We start from the raw sequence: 27,406 nt of genomic DNA, 5'->3' as shown, positions 1-27,406 counted from the left end.
AAAAGTGGCAACTGAATTTTAACCGTGACAAATGCAAAGTACTGCATATGGGTAGAAGTAACCCCAGAGAAACGTACCAACTGTGTGGTACTACACTTAAGGTGGTAGAAAATGAAAAAGACCTGGGAGTAATTGTGCAGTCAGATATGAAGTTTTCTGAGCAATGCAGACAGGCTGCCAGGGCAGGTCATGGGGTTTTGTCAATGATATATAGGAATTTTGCTAGCAGGGAAAAGGAGATGATTGTCCCTCTGTATAAGGCAATGGTCAGGCCACGCCTTGAGTACTGCGTACAGGTCTGGAGGCCTCATTTTAGGAAGGATGTAGATTTACTTGAGCGTGTACAGAGAAGGTCAACAAGATTGGTGAGGGGAATGAAGGGACATCCTCTTACCCTGAGAGAGAGGCTTAAGTTCTGCAAATTGCAGTGGCTGTAGACTAGGCACCCGCACGGTGATCTGATTGAGGTGTATAAGGCCTTGAATGGGTTGAGCACGCTGAATTCTGATGGGATCCTTCCACTTGTTCAGATTACGAACCTAAGGGGGCATAAATTCAAATTAAGAAAGGGCAGATGTAGAATAGATGTGCGGAAATTTGTCTTTAGCCAGCGGGTGGTTAATTGCTGGAACAAACTTCCATCTGTCATTGTGGAAATTGATAGGTTGAATAAATTTAAGGAGGAATCGGACAGGCATTTGAAGGGAATGGTGTGATATATATATATATTTTTTGGCTGATGCTGCATGAGCTCATACACTTGCTTTCGTCCATCATATGCTGCTGCTGCTACTACTACTACCACCACCACCACCACCACCACCACCACCACCACCACCACCACCTGTATTCAAGGTGTGGCCTGACCATTGCCTTATACGAGGGGATAATGACCTCCTTATCCCTGCTAGAAAAATTCCTGTGTATCATTGACAAGACACCATGAGTTACTCTTGCAGCCGTCTGCACTGCTCAGAGAACTTTATATCTGCCTGCACAATTACTCCCAGTTCCTTTTCATTCTCTACCACTATCAGTGTGGTACCACAGAGTTGATACGTTACTCTGGGATTACTGCTTCCCATATGTAGTACTTTACATTTGCCTCCCCTCAGCCCATCTGCTCAACTTTTCTAGATCCTGTTGCAGCAGTGTACTGTCATTAGTGTCATTAACAACCCTGCCAACCTTCGTATCATCTACAATCTTGGACATTAAGACTGATATACCACCATCAATATCATTTATAAATACAGAAAACAACAATGGACCCAACACTAGGGTTACCATCTTCTGCACTCATAAAAAGAGGACATTGACATGTTTTGAGGCAAATAAAAGAGGGCAAAAAGTTTATCTTGGATTAAAAAAGAGGACAGAAAAGAGGACAAATATAATATGCAAATAATAAAATAAAGACAATGTAAACCACATTTACTGATGTTTTGGATTAGTACATTCATATTTGTCTTGAGAAATTTCTTTCAATAGTTCTGGATTGTCTCTCAAATTGTGTAAAAATCAACGCATGACATATGTTTGAAATTGTACTGCAAAAACAAAATAGCCTTTACAGAATTGACATTTAACCTATTCCTTTCTTTCGTCCACTGACTTTGCATTACAGAGAATACTCTCTCTCTCTCTCTCTCTCTCTCTCTCTCTCTCTCTCTCTCTCTCTCTCTCTCTCTCTCTCTCGACATTTGCATTGTGAGGAGGAATTGCAAAGAAAAACTGGGCAATTTTCAACAATTCTGAATGTAATTCAATATTTTTTGAATTAATAAAATATTTGGCCCACTTTTGATGTATAAGCATGTTTTTAAAGTCTTTATTATTCATTTGATCCTCAAAAAATTTCTTCAAATTGTTAAATTGGTCAAAACACTCAACACCATCAATTGTTACCCTTTTGTCAATCAAGTAGGAAATAGAACATTCTACATCATTCCAGCTTGGTATTGCATCCATTTTCATCCATATAAAACAGGAAATGGATTCCATATGGTGAAGCCACTTATCTAAATATTCCATGCCATTTCAAAGAGATTTTTTGTATCACTAGAAAATTTTTCACATTCAAGTACAAGGCCTTCATCATGTTTTTTGTATAGCATTTCCTTTACTCTTAATGGAATGAAGTTGTGATCCATCCATTTCGAGATAATTTCTTTCGCTGAGACTAAGACATCTAGCACTTCTGCAGCTGAGTTACTTTCCCTTTCAATTCGTTGTATGTGTGATGGAATACACTCATAAGTGATTGCATGAACCAAAGATGAATCTCACTAAATCCATTTTCAAGGAACCTTTTAATCACAATGGGAGGTTTTTCTTGGGACAGAAAATAAGCCTGTAATGCTGGAAACATATCTATGAGCCTTGTGATGCTTGGAAATAATGAAAACCATCTCGTCTTGCTGTGAGAAAGGAGCTGTCTATATTCAATCTTAACAAACTTACAGTATTCCTTAAGCTCTTCAGTCTGGACTGTATAATTATGAAAATACTGGTAAATTTTATAAACAGTGTTCTCTACATCAACTTCCCAAAGTTCTGTGCCATTCTGAAGACAATTGTTCAAAATATGTGCAGGGCAGCCCACTCCCATCAAAGTATTGTTATGCAACAATTTCTTTAATTTTGCAAAGACATTATTCCCTTCTTCATTTCGTCTCAGTCCTCCAAACATTGTATTGCAATTGTCCCCAGTGAATGCAATACATTTTTCTCACAAACCATTTTTTTCAAGAGTTTCTTTAACATACGTAGAAATGGTATCTGCAGTCTCGTTAGGCATCTTCTCTAATTCAATTAATTTTGTTTGTAACTCTCCTTCATTTACATGAAAATACTGAATAATTAATGGGAAGATTTTTTCAGAACCATGATTACTTCCATCAGTTGAGACCCCACAGTATGCAATTTTATTTTATTTTAAAGTTTTTACAGTAACATTAAGGGAATGATTTGCAAATGCAAAGTTTACAATGGCTACTGTCTTGGTTCTAGCGCAGGAAAATCTTTTTGCTATCTCAGAATCAAAAAATACATTTTTTAATATGACAGTTGTGCAATCCGTTGATTTGTAACTACTATGATGTTTAACAGTGTGAAAAGCAAAGGTAACTTCTGCAACCAGATCATATTCTATTTTACCGACAGCTTTGACAAAAAAATCTGTAACCTTTCCCAAAGAGGCCTCACCTTGAACTGCTTTCTTGTTCTTCTCAATTTCAATGTGATGCTTCAAATCACCAACCCCTTTATTGGCTTCTGAAACATATGTCCCCATTCTGCAAACTTTACGTTCAGCTTACCATTCCTCTCGGCCAGATACAAAACATGGAAATTTGTTTTTCATCTATTCTGTAAACATGCACTTCCTTTTAGGCATTTTAGAGGAAGTATAGTCTTTATAAGATTAATTTTTATAATTGAAATAATAATAAATATTTTTTATTGTAAGTAGTGAAGCTTAAATTTTATTAAGGTTAGGTTATGTTTTACATTCACAACTAAACTAATCTAATTGCAGAAAAGTACCTACAGGTATAAAGATGGATAATAAATATTTTTGTAATTCAAGTGAAAAACAATATTTTAAAAAAAGGCAAACTTTGGTATTAAATAAACTAGTGTCTGCATCTTGATTGGATCGTTGATAAGTATACCAAATTTAGTCAAAAGTACACAACTTTCGATCAATTTGGTGTGCACACAGCTCATATCCACGTTTTCATATGCTGCAATCAATTTCTATCGAAAACAGTCCCTCTAACTGTCAATATTTATTTGACATGCTGGAATTCCTGTAATTTCTATATCTGTTTCTAGCACACCATCTGATCTTCATGCGTTATCTACTCTCTAAACCAAAATATTGTATTGCTAGACTATATAAAATTTACATGTGCGTAAATTCTGAAGCAGGCGTGGGTTGGTAGCAATCTCAATGCACTAAACTGAGCGTCGTCGGGGTCTTCCGCCTAATTGTCAACACGGAAATTCGAATTGAAAAATCGTCTCCTATTCTGAAAAAGATTCTGTATAATGTAACTCGGTAGTTTTCGTCCAGCTTGCATAAAAAATGGCGTATAATATAAAAATCCGGACATTTAGACAAATTTGTAAAAATCCACCTGGACAAAAATTTTAGACAAAAAATCCGGACAAATCCGGTTAAAAGAGGACGGATAGTAACCCTACCCAACACTGAACTCTGAGGGACTCCACTAATAACATTCTACGAAGAGCAGTGTCCATTGATTACCATTCTCTGTCTTCTCCCACTCAACCATCCCTTTATCCATAGCAGCAATTTGCCTCCAATGCCACACTGCTCCAATTTGTGCAGCACTCTTCCGTGTGCAACAATATCAAAGGCTTTTCTAAGATACAAATATATGATATAAAAATTGTTCTTTGCATCCAGTTCCATTGTGACTATATCATAGTATCCAATCAAATTAGTCAGACAAGACTTCCCCTTAATAAACCCATGCTGTGTCCGAGCTATAACTGAAGTCTTGTCTAGATGATCCTGCAGTGCTTCTTTAACCAGTGCGTCCATTAATTTCCCTGGAACAGAAGTTAAACTGACAGGTCTGTAATTAACTGTGTCTCCCTTTGATCCTCCTTTGTGGATTGGGGTCACATTTGAACATCTCCAGTCCATGGCTACCTCCCCTGAGTCCAGCAAAGCTCTCATAATTATGGCTAAGGTTTTGTTTACTTCCTTTGGCACCTCCTTTAATATAACTGGATAGATTCCATCCACTCCATGTGCCTTTTCTTGTGTTTATCTTCAACAATTTCTCCTCCACTTTACTCTCAGTTATTACAAGATTATCTACCTCAATGCAAAATATTCATTTAGTTTGTTAGCTGCCTGAGCAGGATCATCAACAGTTGAACCATCGATATCAAGTGGACCAATCTGATTCATCCTCTTCCTTCTAGAGTTAACACAAGTAAAGAACTCTTTGCTGTTTTTCTTTGCATCCTTTGTCAAAGATTTCTCATAATCTGCCTTTGCTTATCTAATCTCCTTTCTAACTTGGTTACAGACCAGCTTATATCTATCATAGGCTTCTGGGTCACATATTAATTTATATGTATCCCGTGCATTTTTCTTCTCTGTCACATGTCTAATAGTTCATCTGACATCCATTTAGCCCTAAATCTTGAACAATATTTCTTTGTTGGTAGGAAGAGCCTAGTAGCTTGCAAGATTAATTCTTTGAATGCTTCCCATGTTGAATTTGCTGTTGGTAACATCATCAGTTGGTCCCACCGTATAGAATTTAAATACTGTCTCAGACGACCATAGTCACCTTTACAAAAGCAAAAACCATTCCCTTTATCCTTGATGGTAGTTATCTCTTTGAGTCAGCACACTGTGATCACTGCCACCTAGTGGTTCCTTTATCTGCAGATTTTTTATGCATGAAGAATCACTACTGATAATCAGATCAAGGAACCACTAAGTGGCAGTGATTATGCTGCGAACATGATCACTGATTGTTTTCTACAGCAGCGAACATGCTGCTGTAGAAAACAATCATCTACTAAATCCACAAAAGCCTTGCTAGTGTGTGAGTGACCAACCCACAAATTCCATTCCAAATCTGGGAAATTAAAATCCCCCATTATAATACACTAATTTTCTGGCCCACTCTATATTTCTCTGCACAATTGCTTGTTATACTCATTAGATTCATTAGGCTTATAACACACACCTATTCTCATTTTTTCCTTTCCCTGTTCTTATGTCACACCAAACAGACTCAACATTGCATTGTCCACCCACATCAATTGGATTCACTTCCTTAGATTTTATGTGTTTTTTAACTAACAGCATTACCCCTCCTCCCTTCCTGTCCTGTCTATCCTTTCTGTACACATTGTACTCCCCAAATTCCAGTTCTGCACTGCTTATGTCTGTGTGACACCATGTTTCTGATCCCAACAATATCTGCCTTTGATGTCTTGACTAGCACTTCAAGCTCATCGAATTTATTAACTATACTCCTAGCATTGGTGTACATGCAAGTATACATGCACCTGTTTCTACTCTTAGTTACCCTAACACAGTCCATGTATTTACTTGATCCACTATGACTCCCATCAGTCCTGGAAATTGCCATTGCCTTGCTTTCCAGGCTGCTGCTCAATTGTATTTCAATAAAAGTAGTGCAAGAATCACCTCTGGCAGCAGCTACTGTTAATCTATTAGTCTGTGTATCCCCCAAGCTAGCAGTTTTCCGACCCACCCAACTCTGCCTCGATAGCATCAGCAAATATTCTTGCAGTCTCTCCTGTTAACAAGCACAGACCAGGCTGAGAAAAATTCTACCCCTTGAGCCTTGCACAGTCTCTCCAGGGCATAATTGATCTACAAGGCTCCCTCCTATCGTGTCTGGGTAGAATTGCAGACACTTCCAAATTCAACTCTAACTCACGGCGGTTTTTTTTTTCAGCATTGTCTTGTACTCATTAAGTAATTCTGCCAGTCTCCTACTGTTAATATCATTAGTGTCAATGTGTACAACAGTATCACCTTTTGTGGCCTTAAAGGATGATATCCCTAGAACATCATCAACCTTTTCCCCTGGCAGTGATCTGCCATATATAATTTTTACACAATATGTTCCCCGTTTCCCGACAATAGAGTCGCCTACAGCAACTAGTTCCTTTGGAACCAGTGCATTCTGCCTTGGGGGTTGCCACTGTGTTGCGTGATGTTCAAGTGTTAGCTCTGGCATTGATGTGGTCAGCTGAGAGCTTGATAGGCCCCTCAATTTATATCATTTGAGGGCATCCATCCTGTCCTTCAAGCTCTCATATAAACCCGTAACAATGCCGAGTTGCCACCTGATTTCCTTGCACTCTTTACATCGCGCACGCACACACAAAGACATTCCCCTTTGCAATATCATGTCCCATTCCTGATTGCTCCAAACATCAAACAAGCAGTGCATTTCAATAGACTATGATTCAGAGGACAATGCCCCCCCCCCATTTCTACCCTGAGCCACAGCACTTCCACTAGTTTGAGCCTTTTGCTTTGCTGCTCTGGTCTGAGTCATGATTTCTATTCAAGTTCAATAAAATTCCAATACAAAATATAACCCTAAACCTATATATATATACTGCTAGCTTGGGGGGATACAAAGACGAATAGATTAACAGTAGCCACTGGCAGAGGTGAAACAGATTCTTGCACTGCTTCTATTGGAATGAGCAGAAGCCTGAAAAACAAGATTCAGGATATATCAGAGACTGCTGGGAGTCATTGCGGTACAAATAAACACATGGGTTGTGTTAGGGTAGCTAAGAATAGAAACAGGTGCAGGTATACTTGCGTGTACACCAATGCTAGGAGTTTAGTAAATAAATTTGATGAATTTGAGGTATTGCTCAAAACATCAAAGGCAGATATTGTTGGGATATCAGAGACGTGGTGTCACACAGATATAAGGGATGCAGAACTGCAATTTGGGGAGTACAACGTCTACAGAAAGGATAGACAGGATAGGAAGGGGGGAGGGGTTATGCTATTAGTTAAGAAACACATAAAAACCAAGGAAGTGAAGCCAGTCGACATCGCTGGACAGTGCAGTGTTGAGTCAGTTTGGTGTGACATAAGCATTGGGAGATCAAAATTGAGAGTAGGAGTGTGCTATAGGCCTAATGACTCTGATGAGTATAATAAGGAACTGTACAGGGAAATAGAGTGGGCCAGTAAATCAGAGAGTCTTATAATGGGAGATTTTAATTTCCCAGATATTGACTGGAATTTGGGGGCTGGTTACTCACACACTAGCAGGGCTTTTGTGGATTTATTGGATGATTGTTTTCTACATCAGCATGTTCGGGAGGCAACTAGAGGGAGTAATACTCTTGATTTGATTATCAGCAGTGATTCTTCATGCATTAAGAATCTGCAGATAAATGAACCACTAGGTGGCAGTGATCACAGTGTGCTGAAGTGGGAGTTACTGAAAGAGGTAACTACCATTAGGGGTAAAGGGAAGGGTTATTGCTTCCGTAAAGGCGACTACGATGGACTGAGACAGTATTTAAATTCTATACAGTGGGACCAACTGATGATGTTACCAACAGCAAACTCAAAATGGGAAGCATTCAAAGAACTTATCTTGGAAGCTACTAGGCTTTACATACCGACTAAGAAATATTGTTCAAGGTTTAGGCCAAAATGGATGTCAGATGAACTAATGAGGCATATGGCAGAGAAGAAAAATGCATGGGATACTTACAAATTAACACATGACACAGAAGCCTATGATAGATACAAGTTGATATGCAACCAAGTTACAAAGGAGGTTAGGCAGGCGAAGGCAGATTACGAGAAATCCTTGGTAAGGGATGCAAAGAAAAACAGCAAAGAGTTCTTTACTTATGTAAACTCTAGAAGGAAGGGGATGAATCAGATTGGTCCACTTGATATTGATGGGTCAACTGTTGATGATCCTGCTCAGGTAGCTAACAAACTAAATGAATATTTTGCATCGACATTCACACATGAGGAGTTATTCAGCAAGGGGAATGCCAGAGGTGTATTCAACTCTAGCAGTCAGCTACAGAATCTTGAAATAACTGGGAGTAAAGTGGAGGAGAAACTGTTGAAGATAAACACAAGAAAGGCACCCGCGGTGGATGGGATCTATCCAGTTATATTAAAGGAGGCAGCAAAGGAAGTAAGCAAACCCTTAGCCATAATTATGAGAGCTTCCTTGGACTCAGGGGAGGTACCCATAGACTGGAAATGTGCAAATGTGACCCCAATTCACAAAGGAGGATCAAAGGCTGACACAAGTAATTATAGACCTGTGAGCTTAACTTCTGTTCCAGGAAAATTAATGGAGGCACTGGTTAAAGAAGCACTGCAGGATCATTTAGACAAGACTTCAGTTATAGCTCAGACACAGCATGGTTTTGTTAAGGGGAAGTCTTGCCTGACCAACTTGATTGGATACTATGATGCAGTCACAAAAGAACTGGATGCAGGGAATAACTTTGATATTATATACTTGGATCTTAGAAAGGCTTTTGATACTGTTGCACATGGAAGACTGCTACACAAATTGGAGCAGTGTGACATTGGAGGCAAATTGCTGCTATGGATAAAGGGGTGATTGAGGGGGAGAAGACAGAGAGTGGTAATCAATGGACACTGCTCATCGTGGACTAATGTTATTAGTGGAGTCCCTCAGGGCTCAGTGTTGGGTCCATTATTGTTTTCTGTATTTATAAATGATATTGATGATGGTATATCAAGCTTAATGTCCAAGTTTGCAGATGATACAAAGGTTGGCAGGGTTGTCAAGGACACTACTGACACTATGCTGCTGCAACAGGATCTGGAAAGGTTGAGCAGATGGGCTGAGAGGTGGCAAATGAAGTTTAACATTGACAAATGTAAAGTACTACACATGGGAAACAGCAACCCCAGAGCAACGTATCAACTCTGTGGTGCTGCACTGACAGTGGTGGAGAATGAAAGGGACTTGGGGGTGATTGTGCAGGCAGATATGAAGTTCTCTGAGCAGTGCAGACGGGCTGCAAGAGTAGCTCATGGAGTATTGTCAATGATATACAGGAATTTTTCCAGCAGGGATAAGGAGGTGATTATTCTATTGTATAAGGCAATGGTCAGGCCACACCTAGAGTACTGTATACAGGTCTGGAGGCCTCATTTCAAGAAGGATGTAGAGCTGCTGGAACGAGTACAGAGAAGGGCAACAAGATTAGTGAATGGAACAAAGGGGTGCTCTTACGAAGAAAGGCTTAAGTTTTGCAAATTACAGTGTCTGGAGACTAGGCACCAGCGAGGTGATCTGATAGAGGTGTATAAAGCCTTGAATGGTTTAAGCATGCTCAATGCTGATGGGATTCTTCCTCTAGCTCAGAAAAATCACCTGAGAGGGCATAAATTCAAATTGAGGAAAGACAGATGTAGGATATACGTGCGGAAATTTGCCTTTAGCCAGCTGGTGGTTGGTTGGTGGAACAGACTGCCATCCCTTGTGGTGGAGGTTGATAGCCTAAATAAGTTTAAGGCTCTGCTGGACAGGTATTTTGAACGAACAGAGGGGTGAAGTGGAAGTGGGTTTTTTTTTTTTTTTTTTTGGCTGATGCTGCATAAGCTTGCTTTCTTGCATCAAATGCCTCTACTAATGCTAATGCTAATATGTATTTCAGTATTGAATATTATCTCCGAGTTACGTTGTATGACTTTCTTATCCCCTGTCAACTTATATGTATTAATTTTTGATGTTACGTTTGTAATAACTAGGTTGCTATATTTATTTAGTTAAAAAGTACAATTCAGTTGACAATAAAATTTAATAAGATTAATAAATTTTACTGATTAATTGACAGTACTATACTCGCTATATAGTTGTCCGCTAGCACACTTATCGTATAACTATGGCGACAAGTTACGAATGGTTAATCTACAGTCACGGTGTATTATTTACTTTCCAGATCACACTATCTGAATTTAAAATAAACCACGGAACTTGACTAAGTCTATAAGCTACTTATAGAAAATAATTTAATCTAACAATTAAGTCAATAAAGCGGCTAAGTATAATTAAAAACTTTTCGTTCACGGGAGCTGCAAAACCTGTCCACACGTAGATTTGATACCCTTTCCGATACTAAGTAATAACCTACAAAATCTCTATCTAAATTAAATTTAAACTAAAGTATTGTAACTAGGAATATAAAGCAACTCTAAAAAATAAATTAATATGCCAATTTAAGTCAATAAAAAAGCAAAAAGTTCTCTATTTGCTGGAGCCGTAAAAACTTCGCCTGTTCCAAAATTAAAAAAATTTTCCAAGTTACTGATTTCAAAATTTCTGTAATTTATCATTAATTCAAATTTTGTAAGGTGCTCTTTCAAGTATTCAAATCTTTCTTGGAAAGCAATTTAATGAGAAAACAATTTCGTGGTATGCAAGGGTTAGCTGAAATCAATGAATCTCTCATTGAGAATGAGCTTAAGAATTATTCAGATCATTTGTGTTCTTTATGTCTTTGATTACATTCATTACACCTGATGAGCACCCCCAGCAGTACAGACATTTTTAAGAGTAGGAAAATGAAGCAAATTTCCTTTTAAAACTTGATTCTGAAACACTTCAAGCATTTTTCTCAAATGCAATAATCTCCTCGTATAAAACTACCACAAATTTATCTTTTCCCTGTAGCCTCAAATTTAACTCATTTAAATGGCTGAAGATTTCAACCATGAATGAAAGTGGAACTTTGACATCTTCAATAAAAATTTCATTACAAAGGTTTTCAAAGGGTTCTTCAACGCCTCCCAAATTCTGGAGAGATCCTTTTCACGCCTGAGCCAACAAACCTCTGTATGGGTAATAAGATTAGAATGCGGTGCTTGAAGATCTTAAAATATTATAACTTCTTTTTGAGCTTTCTTTTGTGAACACAAGGCCTCAATATGAATAAAATAGTGATAATGCACAAAATTAGGTATTTTGTCATTTTGACTTTCCTCTCTATTAAGATGAGCAATAAGGGCTTTGTTTTTACCAATCATGGAAGGCATACCATCGGAAACAATTGATACAAGTTTATTCAGATCAGTTTTGTGCACTGTGAGGAATTTTATAAGTGCGTCATATATATCTTTTCCAGTTGTATGACCAGTAAACAGCAAAATAGCCAAAAAATCTTCTTCACAGCTGCCATTATGTTGAATCAAATGAACAAAGCACATGAGTTGTGATATGCCCGAAACATCAGTCAACTCATCAAGTGCCAGTGAAAAAAATTTACAACTTTCGATTCTACCTAATAATTCATTGAATACTACATCTGCCATTTTATGAACTCAATTTGAAACTGTATCATTATTCAAAGGAATATTTTTGGCAGAGCTAATCAAGGTAGCTTTCTGTTTTTCTAGTAAGACGCTAGCAAGCACTTCTAATGATGACACTGCACAATTCTTTATTATTTCACCACTAGTGTAAGGCAATGAATTCCTTGCAATTATATTTGATAAAATAAATTAAACTTCATTCGCTAAAACTTTACTACTATTAACTTGACCTAAATTTAAAATAGTTTTCTGTCTTTCAAGTTTCTTTTTTCCTTCTTGAATTTTAGTTTCTCTAATATCACTAAATTTGGGAAAAGCTTCACGAAAATTTCTATGGCATGTTTGGTAATGTTTTCACAATTTGACTCTTGATAGCCAGCCAAATATGCCTGACATAATAAGCAAATTACAACAGTTCCTCTAGTATTATCTATTACCAAATAATCATATTCCCAAGAGGACTGAAATGCATACATTTTAATTTTTTGTTTCTTTGCATTTGAAATGTGTAGGCCTAAATCAGATGGTAGTAGTGTTAATGCATAATTTTTTCCCTCATCATGTTAATTTCGGTTTCTTTTTAAAAACATCCATTTTGAAAGGGTTTAGTAACTTTAGTTAAATCTGTTAGAAAATACATTTTAACATTTGCACACAAAATCAAAACATTTAAGTAAATTGCATGAGGTAGTGTCCTCGGTCTGTAGTGAAACAACGGCAATAATGATTGTACTCTCAACAAAGTATTCTGTAAACATTTTTCTTACTAAATAAATGTCAAATTAACAATAATTAATAAGAAAAAATTTTAAAAATACCATCAAAATGTCAAACCTGGACTGTTTTTGAGATTAAAACATCGCGAAATATATATTTCCTCCAATCACTAACAAAAGAAAGGATTTTCTAACGAAGATTGGCATGAATTTTTGTAGAATATTGCAGAAATTTGAGAAATAGAAAGCACCTTTTTTAAATACTAAGATTTATTTATAAATTTTTTTACTTAAGCGAAAGTGCTTGCGAGCACCCATTTTAGGATTGGGCACAAGCAAAATTTATTTTTTAAAGGACCAGTTTAAGAATCCCCCGCTCTAAAGATCAATTCTTTTGTTTCTATATACATATATATATATTTTTTTTTTTACTTTACTAAGTAGCTTTAGTAAAGCACTTTATCATGTGAAATATTTAATTAGTTTGTTGTAACAAGAGGACAATTATTACAATAGACCCAAGAAGCTCCAGCAACTAAATAAATTGGTTACATTTCAGACTTCTGTGTTGAAATCTATCCTTGGATCTGGATTTTTTGGTTCTTTAATACATACAAAGAGATCAAACATTAATTATACAAAAAAAAAAAATAACATGTTTCAATGAATTCAGTGTTTGATCCATGTTTGAATTCAGTGTTTGATCCATAGATTTCTGTGTTGAAATCTATCTTTGGATCTGGATTTTTTGGTTCTTTAATATATACAAAGAGATTAGAAGTTAATTATACAAAAAAATTAACATGTTTCAGTGAATTCAGTGTTTGATCCATGTTTATGTACAATGATACATTGTGTACAATGTATCATTGTACACAAGGGATGTTCCTTTGGATCTGAGAAGAGCCAACTATCACCAATCCATAAAGGTGGCTAATAGCAAATTGAGTAATGGGGGGGGGAGGTATTGCCACAGTTACTCCTTTTGGAACTGGAGTTTCCATCATTTACTTATGCTTGCTGTTCTCTTGAAATGGTTGCTTGTGATAGTCAAAGTGATTTTCCATTTTGCTTTAGACATATTTGTTTGTTTCTTTGTTATTTTGTCATCCTGTGAAGCAACATTAAATAGATTTTCCATTGTGAAAAGGGATGTTCATGTTTGTGCTGAGCCATGCTGCTTTATTTAATGAATGGATTAGCCAATACGAAATTTTTAGAAATCCATTTTGAATGGATTAGCATATTGTATGACCTACACATTTATAGAGATTTAAACTGGAATAGCTGAACGGGTGGTTTAGCACATACATGTAACTTAGAGGACAGGAGAAAAAGATCTGCTGTTTTTTTTCCCTACTTATCTGGTGTCACTTTAATCTGAGGTTTTTCACACCAGTCCAGTAGTATGTGTGGGTGATTAACATGCAGAATATAGCAAATAATTATGATGCCATGTTTTTACGAATTCTTATACAGAAACTCCCCGGCTTACATAATACTTGACTTACGGAACTTTGACTTTACGTAAGTTTTTGCCGGCTGGTGCAAACTTAAAATTGTGGAAATGTATTTTGCATCCCGTTGGAATAAATGGAGGTATCGTGAAAATATTGCATAATGTGAACCCAATAACACATTGTTTTTTGATAATTCGTTCCAAGACCTCAGAAGTTGAAATTTTTGCTATATAACTAAGCTATTTATCTCTCTAAAAGGTCATTTTTATAATGGAAATTGCACTACACTTTCATCGTTATCATATGTTCTGTTATAAGAATCAATTTTGAATGGTTTTGTTGATATTTTTCTAAAACATATTTCTGGAGGTTACTGCCATAAAACAATAAAAACAATTTGCACTTTCTGGTTTATTCGGCTTTTCTGTTAGCATAATCTATTATAAACGCATAGTAAACTTTATCTTGTTGCATTTGCGATAATACTGATAACTGGAATTCTTTGGGTTTTTACGTTATGGTATTATGGTGAAATGAGTTCACCTTCGCTGAAATCTTCAATCATATTAAAAACATAAATAAATTTTCAGAATCTTCTCTTCATTCCTATTTAATTATTACAATGGTGAAGGGAAAGGGACCAACGGAAAGTGCTGGCAACAAAAAGTGCTGGCTAGGAAACGAAACAAAATTGATTTAGAAATGAAGATGAAAATGACTAAGAAGTATGTTGTTGTTGTTATTTGGTTTTTAGGAGCATTAGCAACTAAGGCCATATTGCTCCGGGGATATGCAGTGGTCATTCCCTGACCTTTCCGTAAGTTGGGGAGTGGCTGTATAGCCATTTAGGATATATCGCACATAGCCTGAAAGTTATATATCCATATGAAATAATTTGACCTTTGTGTCTCCGTCATAATAATGTTTGACATTTAAGTTTTCTGGTACATGAGTCTGTAATAGAGTGCATGCGCACTAAATAAAGTATTTTCAGCACACATACATATATAGGTAACTATATAATTATTGACACTGGCATCTCACTAGTGACAAACCCAAGAATATATCATCATATATGATTGGGATAAAAATACTATGATCATGCCATGTGATGTGTCAGTGTGTCAGCAGTTATCTACAGGATTGAAGAGATCTGAATTGGATTTCAAGAGTTGTGTTGATATTTGTATATCTGTATCGGTTTAGCACGAACAAAATAATGAATAAAATGAATAAGTAAAGCAATGTAGGGGGGGAATCAAATCTAATTTAGTAGCATTTAGAATCAAAAATTCTACAATTTGGTATAATAAGCAGAATATGCAGAAAATCAGTTATAAAAAGAGGAAACATGGTAATTAACAGCCACCTTGAAAAAAGAGAAATCAAAATAGATTACACATTTTTATTATTGATGAATTGTTTCTTTCTCACAGATGCTAAAACAATATTCGTAATAAGTTACAGGGCAGTGTTTGCTTGCATGTCTGGACCGTACAGGATAATTTTTTTTATTTGTAAACCCCAATTAAAAAAAAAAAATCTTTGAAAACATTTAATGTAGTAAGTTAAATTCATTTAATTTATAATACAGTCAGTGTGAAATCTTATTATATGTGTTAAATATCAATCCATACAAAATATAATGGTCTAAGTAATGTGGTTCAATCACACAGTAATTAAAACTGAAAGTATTGGGTCACGTGTCACACTTGTATAAAATACCGCATGATTTAATGCTGTGAGAAAGGTATACTTTGATGTTCCTGATTTATATGCCTTTACAGAATAATAAAAACGAACAGAAGATTTTTCACTGTTATTCATGATACTCTTTCACTTTCTAAAGATATCTATATGATTTGCCATCAGCTATTTTTTGAATTGGCTTCCTTCTGCTTGAAAATCTAAAAGCATGATAATGCTCATTTGGGTCCATGCCTCTTGATATGCATGGACTCAAAGAAGATATGAACCAGAAATGGTCTCAGCTGTGTGATAATAAGTATTTATTAGACATCAAGAAGATGGTCATAAATTCAAAACTGATTTTTTTTGCTTGCTTAATTTCTAAAAGGTTATAGTTGTTGAATTCAGTTCAGTAACATCTTAGAAATTCCACACTGCTGCCTTTTAGGTGATTTCATCAAAAATATTGCTGATAGTATCACCTCTGCTCTCTTTCCCAACATTGTTTAGCTGTCTTCTACAATTGTATGTACAAGGTGGCAGCCATTTCTACGGTTGTTTGGTAATTCCAAACCTTTACTAACCAAAACTGAAATTGAAATTAGAATAAAATATAATTGTGTCCTTCTAAGAACATTTGTTTTTAGAAAATGAATAAAAAATCACTTTGTACGAGTATATGTGTGTGTATGTATGTATGTATGTATATATAAGTATGTGTGTGCGCGTGTGTGTGTGTGTGTGTGTATATATATATATATATATATATATATATATGTATGTATCTGTGTATGTATGTATAAATAAATAAAAAAATAAATAAATACAGTAGGACCTTACCAGTTGTGGTTTATAATTTGCAGATTTATTTATTCACCAAAAAATGTTTTTTTCTAGCATGTCTCACCCATGTGAACGAGACATTGTATTATTTGCAAGACTTAGTAATAGAAAATTAAATAGTTCAAATTCACAGATGGATGTGAAATTTATCATAAAAAGCATGTGTGCCTCCCCTTTATTGTAAAAATTTATTCTTTTCTGTGTATTATAAATGTTTTTTTTTTTTTTTTTTTTAACACTGCAATTCCGATAATTAATGTTTTGATTTATTTAGTTCATTTGGTTATTTTTAAACTGCATATATCATAGAAGTTGCATTCCTAATAATTGGATGTATATGATGACATAATATGCACCCAATTATTAGGAATGCATAGGATGAATAATAAATAAATTAAAAGTTATCAGTTAATAATTGGTATGATTATAAGTAGCTATAATCAGTATTAATACAAATAATCATCTGATATATAAAAATCCATAAAATAAGAATTTCACTAAACCCTCAATAATAATATTAAAAATAAAATCTTTATAAATTATCCACACAAACTCTAAAGTCTGATGATGCTCATTGTTTCTCCACTTAATTTGTATAATGCACTAAAAAGATTGAATACAATAGTTTATCTAATGAGGAATTTTGCCACAAGTCTTTAAGCTTACCATTTATAGAGTTCTTAGACTGCATCACCATGATTGACAAGGTCCTACTGTGTAAATATATATATAATAATGGGCAATTTCATAAAAGCACGATCATAGGGCCTAGAAATTTAAACTTTTTATTAAAGAGCTAATTTCTTTATATTTACTTAAAGATAATGTGAACTGTATGAAACGAAAGTATGAAGCAGAATTTTCCACTCCTGGGCCTCATACAGACCTGCCAATTTCTGGTATGTGTGAAATTCGTTTGTTGTGTCACATTTGTCTCTAATGTGCTTTGTTATTTTATGTCTATGAAAGGAACATTTAGAATAAAAATACAGTGAAATTCTGTTACAGTGAATGTGGAACTGATCAGATTAGTTCTTGTATCAGAAATATTGTACATGTTTGATGAGATTTTATTACTTAATGTATGGTATGATTGTAAACTAAATATTAACGTGTTGTCCAGAAAATGTGTCCTTTATTACTTGCCAAGCTAACAGTTCAGGTATGTCCTTGCTATCAAATTGTAAATAACTTGGATTGGTCAGTGATTGTTTAAATTATAAGTGTATACCAGTAGTGAATGGGAAGTGTGGATACATTTAGCTAACATTGTTTATAAGAGGGAGGGTTGAACCTAGATCACTCTCTACCCCGTTGATCCATATATATATATATAGATATATATATAGGGGAAAGCTTCCTTTAAGTTATGCAGTATTTTCTGGTTTTCATTCATAAGTTTAATGAAATGCTGTGAGTTTTATTTTATTCATAAGAATAAAAACTAATATTTTTTAAAGGAAATTTATATTTATAATTTGTTTGGCTACTAATAATTTGACTACTAATTTTGAGCTAACCAGGTGTTATTCACATAGAGGAAGGATTAATCAGTTGATAAATAATTGTTGTTCATTTCTTGATTTCTTTAATATAATTAATTATCTTTACCTTGGTGAAGGGGGTATAAATGACTCACTGTATTATATATAATCTCATTCCATAGATTATTTTCTAAATTGAATAATTAATATTTTTTAGGAAGGGTATTTAGGTTCATTTAGGTCTGTAGTTAGGTCCATCCTATTCTATAATTGAGAATAACTGAACATAGCTAATGTCAAATTAGCTATAGCATACCTTATTTTGTAAAAAGTAATGCAGTTAACTGCCAACTCTTAAACTACCTAGAAACCTGTCTGATCAACAATCGCCAGTATGGATCCCATCAGTGTTGATCTGCTGGTGACATTCTGGCTTATGTTACTCATTTACGGACAAATTGAATGGAAAAGTTTGATGAAACACAAGCAGTTGCCTTGACATCTCAAAGGCTTTCGATCATGTTTGGCATAAAGATCTTCTAAACAAGCTTCCATCTTATGGTTTGCTACTGTTTTTTGTAATTGGTTATCCAGTTTTCTCTCTAATCGCTCACTGAGGATGATGGTAGATGGCTCTCTGGCTTCTAACTTCTCCACTAATGCCGGTGTCCCCCAAGGTTCAGTTCTTTCCCCCACTCTTTTCCTCTTGTATATTAATGACCTTCTTCCATTGACTGGAAACCCTGTCCATAGTTTTGCCGATGATAGGCACATTGCATTCCTTCTATTTTGAGAAACCTTGCACTGCTCAATCAGCTTCAACTTCTCAAATATCTGTTACCAATTCCTTAAATGCCGATCTCCAGGTAATTCTCTAGTGGGGCAAAGAGAACTTAGTTGATTTCAATCCTTCTAAAACTCAGTCTTATCTTATATCTCACAAAAAGGATTCTTCTGCTCTTATCTTTGGTGACACCGATTTCTAGGTAAGATGATATAACTCTTTTGGAGATTACTCTGTTTTCTAATGTCTCTTGGCACAAGCACATTACAAATATTGCTTCCTCTGCATCTAAAAAAACTTGGCTTTCTCTTTCGCTCTCGGCATTATTTTTCTTCCAAACAGCTGTCCAATCTACAAATCGCAAATCCGCCGTACCATGGAATATTGTTACCACATTTGGGGCAGTGCCCCCAAAACCTCTCTCAGGCTTCTAAATTTCATTCAGTAGAGGACAGTTGAGTTAATTAATGATTCATCTCTAACAGAGTCTCCCTACTCGCTATCTCATAGACTTACTGTTTCTGCTGCATGCCTTTTCTACAGATACTTCCATGGGTACTGTTCTTCTGAATTGGCTTCTATAGTTTCCGCTCTCTCTTTCAAAACAGTCCGAACACGTGCCGCCACCAGCCAGCATCCACTTACTGTCCAACTTCAAACTCACATAACCAACTTTTCATCTTCCTCGTTTATTCATTCAACTGCCGTTTTCTGGAACAACCTTCCTTCATACGTATTTCCTGAAAATTACAGTCTACAGAAGTTCAAGTCTAATGTCCTCAAATATCTTCTTTGATCTTCTCAACCTCCAATCCATGTACAGTACTAAGTACTATAAGTTCTAATACCTCTCGTGTTTGGGGTTTTTATATAAAAAATAAAATAAAATAAAATAATGCATGAAATCTTGCCGGAGTTCCCACACCCTTTAAAATTTTGCTAGTGTTCTTACCTATTGGGTACCAAAGAGAAGAAATTTCTCTTGATTAAAGTAGGGCTTTAGTCTAATGTCCTTTAAAGAGGAAATATCATTTGGTGCTCTGTGCTGTGTGAGCAAAATGTTCCTACACCAAACCTCACTTTGTACTTATCATATTAGTTCCCTTGTGACTTGATACCCTGAGTGGTTTACTGATTCTGCCATTATTAAAGCAATATTATCTGTGTATGTGAATTCTGCAGATGTAGTCTATAATTGTTCTTGAATTGTGGTGATACTTCAGTTTTGAAGTTGGGGGGGGGGGGGTGTTGCACAATTCTTGATCCCAAGCGTATGGAAGGCTAGAATAACAGTAATGTAGTGTTGGCCAGAAATTCCATTCCTGTACAGTAAAAACAAAGTGACCAGGAACATTGTTGTGTTAGAGAAGCCAATTTGCAATAAATTTGGGTAGCAATAATCCCAAGGTAACATACCATTAGGGTAGTCAAACTCAAAAGTGGTCAACAGACCCAGGTCTGTCATAACATAACTTCTGAGTAGTGCAAACAGGTTGCTAGAAATTCAGTGATAACGCAATCTTTGCCAGGAGGGGCAGAGTCATTAACTTAGTGTATAAATTACATCTTGAATAAGGCATTCAGATTTAGAAACTTTGTTTTAGGAAGGATAGTACATATTGAAAATGGTGAAAATAAGTGCAGTTTTACTAAGAAGGACTTCAGTTCTGTAAATTGAAAGCCTAATGAAGTCCTAATCCAGATAGGTTGGTGTGTCATGTGATTAGTACTGAGGTTTCTTTAAATTGAGAATTCCCACATTGGAAGGATGTTGTTGGGTGGGATCCAATTTTTCTGCTCTACTGAACTGGTCATCTTGCTGTTTTTGGTAACCCATAAGATTCACCTACATACGAGGTATGGCAGTAAAGTTCCTGGACTGGTAAAAAGAACACAAATTGAAGAAGCTCAATTTTTTTTTTTTTTTTTTTTTTTGTAATAAGTAATCACCTGATTGAATCCATTTATTGCACCGTCCTAAAAGTTTCAAAAGGAATCAGTGGTGGGTATCCAAAGAGATGATGTTCAATTCGGTAGCTATATTTTTTTCTGTATCCTTAACATCCTGAAATCTCTTTCTTTTGAGGGTAGTTTTCACCTTGGGCAAGAGGATGAAGTCCACTTGTGCTAGATCAGCAAAGTAGAGTAGATGATTGATCTAATGCCATGTTCCATCAGAAATCTTAACAAGTGTAGAACGGGAGAGTCATTGTCATTTGGGTTTAGAAGTAATTATCATTGATGACACAAAAATTTCTACAAGGAAAGGTGAGAGAAAATTTCCCATACTGATTCCAGTTGTCTAAAATTTTTCATTAAGGTACCCCCCCCACTATTAAGATTTATGAGATTCATCATGTCTTCAGTAGCAAGGATTTTCGGTAACAAAGGTAAATATGGCTGGCTATATTGTGATTCCCATTAGTTTACTTTATTAATTAGTTTATTTGACATCCATTTAGTTCCTAAATGGATGTCAGATAAGCTAATTAGACTTGTGACAGAGAAGAAAAATGCATGGGATACACATAAATTAACAGTTGACACAGACGCCCATGATAGATATAAACTGGTCTGTAACCAAGTCACAAAGCAGGTTAGGCGAGCAAAGGCAGTTTGAGTCATCTTTGGCAAAGGATACAAAGAAAAACACCAAAGAGTTCTTTACTTATGTAAACTCTAGGAGGAAGGGGATGAATCAGATTGGTCCACTTGATGTCGATGGTTCAACTGTTGATGATCCTGCTCAGGTAACAAACTAAATGAATATTTTGCATTTTGTGATAATGCCATATAATCCATCAAATCGTGTGAAGGCATTTCTTAAAGGCTCTCCTTCCATATTGTTTGTGAATAGTGCTGAGGTTTCTTTAAATTTAGAATTCCCACATTGGAAGGATGTTGTAGGATGGGATCCAATTTTTCTGCTCTGCTGAACCGGCCAGCTTGTTTTTGGTAACCCATAAGATTCACCTACATACAAGGCGTGGCAGTAAATTTCTTGGACTGGTAAAATAAGGAGTTATTCAGGGAAGAGAATAGTAGAGGAGTATTAAACTCTGGCAGGAAGCTAGATAATCTTGTAATAACTGAGAGTAAAATGGAGGAGAAATTGTTGAGGATAAACATAAGAAAGGCACCTGGGGTGGATGAGATCTATCCAGTTATATTAAAGGAGGCAGCAAAGGAAGTAAGCAAACCCTTAGCCATAATTATGAGAGCTTCACTGGACTCGGGGAGGTACCCATGGACTGGAAATGTGCAAATGTGACCCCAATCCACAAAGGAGGATCAAAGGGGGAGACAGGTAATTACAGACCTGTTAGTTTAACTTTTATTCCAGGGAAATTAATGGAGGCACTGGTTAAAGTAGCATTGCAGGATCATCTAGACAAGACTTCAGTTATAGCTTGGACACAGAATGGGTTTGTTAAGGGGAAGTCTTGTCTGATCAATTTGATTGGATACTATCATGTGGTCACAAAGGAACTGGATGCGAAGAATAATTTTGATATCATATATTTGGATCTTAAGGCTTTTGATGCTGTTGCACATGGAAGACTGCTGCAAAAATTGGAGCAGTGTGGAACTGGAGGCAAATTGCTGCTATGAATAAATGGATGGTTAAGTTGGAGAAGACAGAGAGTGGTAATCAATGGACACTGCTCTTCGTGGACTAATGTTATTAGTGGAGTCAGCCAGGGTTCAGGTTTGGGTCCATTGTTGTTTTCTGTACTCATTAATGATATGGATGATGGTATATCAGCTTAATGTACAAGTTTACAGAAGATACAAGTTGCAGAAGGCAAGGTTGTTAATGACACAAATGATGGTACGCTGCTGCAACAGGTCTATAATTTATAATCTATAATTACTTAGCAAGTACAGGTCACTGTTGAAAAAAAGCCGTGAATTAGGGTTGAATTTGAAAGTGTCTGCAATTCTGCCCAGACACGATAGGAGGGAGTAAATGATGAGAGCCTTGTCGATCAATTCGGCCCTGGAGGGATTGTGCAAGGCTCAAGGGGTAGAATTTTTTTCAGCCTGGACTGTACTTGTTAACAGGAGAGATTGCTTCTACAGGGATGGGATACACTTAAATAGAAAGGGTGCAAGAATTTTTGCTGATGCTGTCGAGGCCGTGTTAGGTGGGTCGGAAAACTGCTAGTTGCGGGGGATACAAGGACTAATAGATTAACAGTAGCCACTGGCAGAGGTGGAAGTGATTCTTGCACTGCTTCTATTGAAATGAGCAGAAGCCTGAAAAACAAGATGCAGGATATTTCAGAGACTGCTGGGAGTCATTGCGGTACAAATAAACACATGGGTTGTGTTAGGGTAGCTAAGAATAGAAACAGGTGCATGTATATCTGCGTGTACACCAATGCTAGGAGTTTGGTAAATAAATTTGATGAATTTGAGGTATTGCTCAAAACATCAAAGGCAGATATTGTTGGGATATCAGAGACGTGGTGTCACACAGATATAAGTAATGCGGAACTGGAATTTGGGGAATACAATGTGTATAGAAAGGATAGACAGGACAGGAGGGGAGGAGGGGTTATGCTATTAATTAAGAAACACATAAAGTCCAAGGAAGTGAAGCCAGTCGACATCGATGGACAGGGCAGCGTCGAGTCAGTTTGGTGTGACATAAGCATAGGGAAATCAAAATTGAGAGTAGGAGTGTGCTATAGGCCTAATGACTCTGATGAGTACAATAAGATATTGTACAGGGAAATAGAGTGGGCCAGTAAATCAGAGAGTCTTATAATGGGGGACTTTAATTTCCCAGATATTGACTGGAATTTGTGGGTTGGTCACTCGCACACTAGCAAGGCTTTTGTGGATTTATTGGATGATTGTTTTCTACATCAGCATGTTCGTGAGGCAACAAGAGGGAGCAATACTCTTGATCTGATTATCAGTAGTGATTCTTCATGCATTAAGAACCTGCAGATAAATGAACCACTAGGTGGCAGTGATCACAGTGTGTTGACGTGGGATTTACTCAAGGAGGTAACTACCATCAGAGGTAAAGGGAAGGGATTTTGTTTTCGTAAAGGTGACTATGATGGTCTGAGACAGTATTTAAATTCTATACAGTGGGACCAACTGATGATGTTACCAACAGCAAACTGAAAATGGGAAGCATTCAAGGAACTAATCTTGGAGGAGGCTACCAGGCTTTACATACCAACTAAGAAATATTGTTCAAGGTTTAGGCCTAAATGGTTGTCAGATGAACTAATGAGACATGTGGCAGAGAAGAAAAATGCATGGGATACATACAAATTAATGGGTGACATGGAAGCCTATGATAGATATAAGTTGGTCTGTAACCAAGTCACAAAGGAGATTAGGCAGGCAAAGGCAGACTACGAAAAATCCTTGGCAAAGGATGCAAAGAAAAACAGAAAAGAGTTCTTTACATATTTAAACTCAAGAAATAAAGGGATGAATCAGATTGGTCCACTGGATATTGATGGTTCAATGGTTGAGGATCCTGCTCAGGTGGCTAACAATCTAAACGTGTATTTTGCATCTACATTCACGCATGAGGAGTTATTCAGGAAGGAGAATGATGTAGGTAAAGTAAACATTGGCAGTCAGCTGGAGGAGAGATTGTTGAGGATAAACATAAAAAAGGCACCTGGGGTGGATGGGATCTATCCAGTTATATTAAAGGAGGCAGCAAAGGAAGTAAGCAAACCCCTAGCCATAATTATGAGAGCTTCTTTGGACTCAGGGGAGGTACCCATAGACTGGAGATGTGCAAATGTAACCCAATTCACAAAGGAGGATCAAAGGCTGACACAAGTAATTTTAGACCTGATAGTTTAACTTCTGTTCGAGGTAAATTAATGGAGGCACTGGTTAAAGAAGCACTGCAGGATCATCTAGATAAGAATTCAGTTATAGCTCAGACGCAGCATGGTTTTGTTAAGGGCAGGTCTTGCCTGACCAATTTGATTGGATACTATGATGTAGTCACAAAAGAACTGGATGCAGGGAATAACTTTGATATTATATATTTGGATCTTAGAAAGGCTTTTGATACTGTTGCACAAAAGACTGCTGCACAAATTGGAGCAGTGTGGCATTGGAGGCAAATTGCTGCTATGGATAAGGGGATGGTTGAGTGGCAGAAGACAGAGAGTGGTAATCAATGGACACTGCTCAACGTGGACTAATGTTATTAGTGGAGTTCCTCAGGGTTCAGTGTTGGGTCCGTTGTTGTTTTCGGTGTTTATGAGGATCTGGAACGGATCTGGAAAGGTTGAACAGATGGGCTGAGAGGTGGCAAATGAAGTTTAACATTGTCAAATGTAAAGTACTACATATGGGAAACAGTAACCCCAGAGCAACGTATCAACTCTGCGGTACTACACTGACAGTGGTGGAGAATGAAAAGGACCTGGGGGTAATTGTGCAGGCAGATATGAAGTTCTCTGAGCAGTGCAGACGAGCTGCAAGAGTAGCTCATGGTGTCTTGTCAATGATATACAGGAATTTTTCTAGCAGGGATAAGGAGGTGATTATTCCTTTGTATAAGGCAATGGTTAGGCCACATCTTGAGTACTGTATACAGGTCTGGAGGCCTCATTTCAAGAAGGATGTAGAGCTGCTGGAACGGGTACAGAGAAGGGCAACAAGATTAGTGAATGGAACAAAGGGTTGCTCTTACGAAGAAAGGCTTAAGTTTTGCAAATTACAGAGTCTGGAGACTAGGCACCGGCGAGGTGATCTGATAGAGGTGTATAAGGCTTTGAACGGTTTGAGCATGCTCACTGCCAATGGGATTCTTCATCTTGCTCAGAAAAATCACCTCAGAGGGCATAAATTCAAATTGAGGAAGGACGGATGTCGGATAGATGTGCGGAAATTTGCCTTTGGCCAGCGGGTGATTGGTTGGTGGAACCGACTTCCATCACTTGTTGTTGAAGTTGATAGCCTAAACAAATTTAAAGCTCAACTGGACAGGTATTTCGAACGAACGGAGGGGTGAAATGGGAGTGGTGTGTGTTTTTTTTTTTTTTTGGCTGATGCTGAATAAGCTTGCTTTCTTGCATCATATGCCTCTACTAATGCTAATGCTAATAAAATTGAGCAGATGGGCTGAGAGGTGGCAACTGAAGTTTAACATTGACAAATGTAAAGTACTGCATATGGGAAGCAATGATATACAGTAGCATTTAGCTACTGTATATCATTGCCCTACAGTAGCATTAGCATTAGTAGAGGCATATGATGCAAGAAAGCAAGCTTATGCCACATCAGCCAAAAAAAAAAAAATCGCTCCGATTTCCCCCCCCCCCCCCCTTCGTTCATTACTAATACTTGTCAAGCTCAGCCTTAAATTTATTTAGGCTATCAACTTCCACAACAAAAGATGGAAGTCTGTTCCACCAATAAACTATCCGATGGCTAAAGGCAAACTTCCGCACATCTATCCTACAACTGTCTTTCCACAATTTGAATTTATGCCCTCTCTGATGATTATTGTGAGCAAGAGGAAGAGTCCCATCAGCATTGGGCATTGAATGGCAGCAAACCATTCAAGGCTTTATACACCTCAATCAGATCACCTCGCAGGTGCCCAGTCTCCAAACACTGTAATAAGCAAAACTTAAGCCTTTCTTTGCAACCCTTTGTTCCATTCACTAATCTTGTTGCCCTTCTCTGTACTCATTCCAACAGTTCTACATCCTTCTTAAAATGAGGCCTCCAGACCTATATACAATGTCAAGGTGTGGCCTGACCATCACCTTATACAAGAGGATAATCACCTCCTCATCCCTGCTAGAAAAATTCCTGTACATCATTGACAAGACACCATGAGCTACTCTTGTAGACCGCCTGCACTGCTCAGAAAACTTCATATCTTGCACAATTACCCCCAAGTCCTTTTCATTCTTTACCACTGTCAGTGTAGTACCACAGAGTTGATACGTTACTCTGGGGTAACTGCCTCCCATATATAGTACTTTATATTTGTCAATATGCCACCTTCATTTGCCACCTCTCAGCCCATCTGCTCAAATTTTCTAGATCCTGTTGCAGCAGCATACTGTTATTAGTGTCATTAACAATCCTGCCAACCTTCGTGTCATCTGCAAACTTGGACATCAAGCCTGATATACCATCATAAATATCATTTATAAACACAGAAAACAACAATGGACCGAACACTGAACTGTGAGGGACTTTATGAAGAGCAGTGTCCATTGATTGCCACTCTCTGTCTTCTCCCACTCAACCATCCTTTTATCCATAGCAACAATTTGCCTCCAATGCCGCACTGCTCCAATTTGTGCAGCATTCTTCCATGTGCAACAGTATCAAAAGCCTTTCTAAGATCCAAATATATAATATCAAAGTTATTCCCTGCATCCAGTTGTTTTGTGACTACATTATGGTATCCAATAAAATTGGTCAGACAAGACTTCCCCTTAACAAACCCATGCTGTGTCCAAGCTATAACTAAAGTCTTGTCTAGATGATCCTGCAGTGCTTCTTTAACCAGTGCCTCCATTAATTTCCCTGGA

At 36.9% G+C, this 27,406-nt stretch overlaps 1 protein-coding gene across 3 annotated transcripts in view; it reads left to right on the top strand.

Annotated features, from left to right (window-relative positions):
* Cpsf6 (cleavage and polyadenylation specificity factor subunit 6) overlaps positions 1-27,406 on the top strand; it is an 821,382-nt gene that overhangs the window by 293,672 nt on the left and 500,304 nt on the right. For 2 of the 3 annotated variants that reach the window (XR_016547729.1, XM_090386823.1), the window contains exon 9: positions 17,411-17,488. The exons of the other annotated variant lie outside the window; for it this stretch is intronic. Coding sequence is in view for 1 of the 2 variants with exons in the window: in XM_090386823.1 (XP_090242949.1) it covers positions 17,411-17,488 (78 nt within the window). In the remaining variant the exon portion in view is untranslated. The remainder of the gene's footprint in view (positions 1-17,410; positions 17,489-27,406) is intronic. 3 annotated transcript variants of the gene reach the window in all.

The sequence above is a fragment of the Mastigoproctus giganteus genome, chromosome 12 (assembly GCF_048544385.1).
Source record: "Mastigoproctus giganteus isolate SK-2022 chromosome 12, ASM4854438v1, whole genome shotgun sequence".
NCBI classification, from domain to species: Eukaryota; Metazoa; Arthropoda; class Arachnida; order Uropygi; family Thelyphonidae; genus Mastigoproctus; species Mastigoproctus giganteus.
Note: the sequence above shows the minus strand (reverse complement) of the source record. Positions and strands in the feature narration are given on the sequence as shown.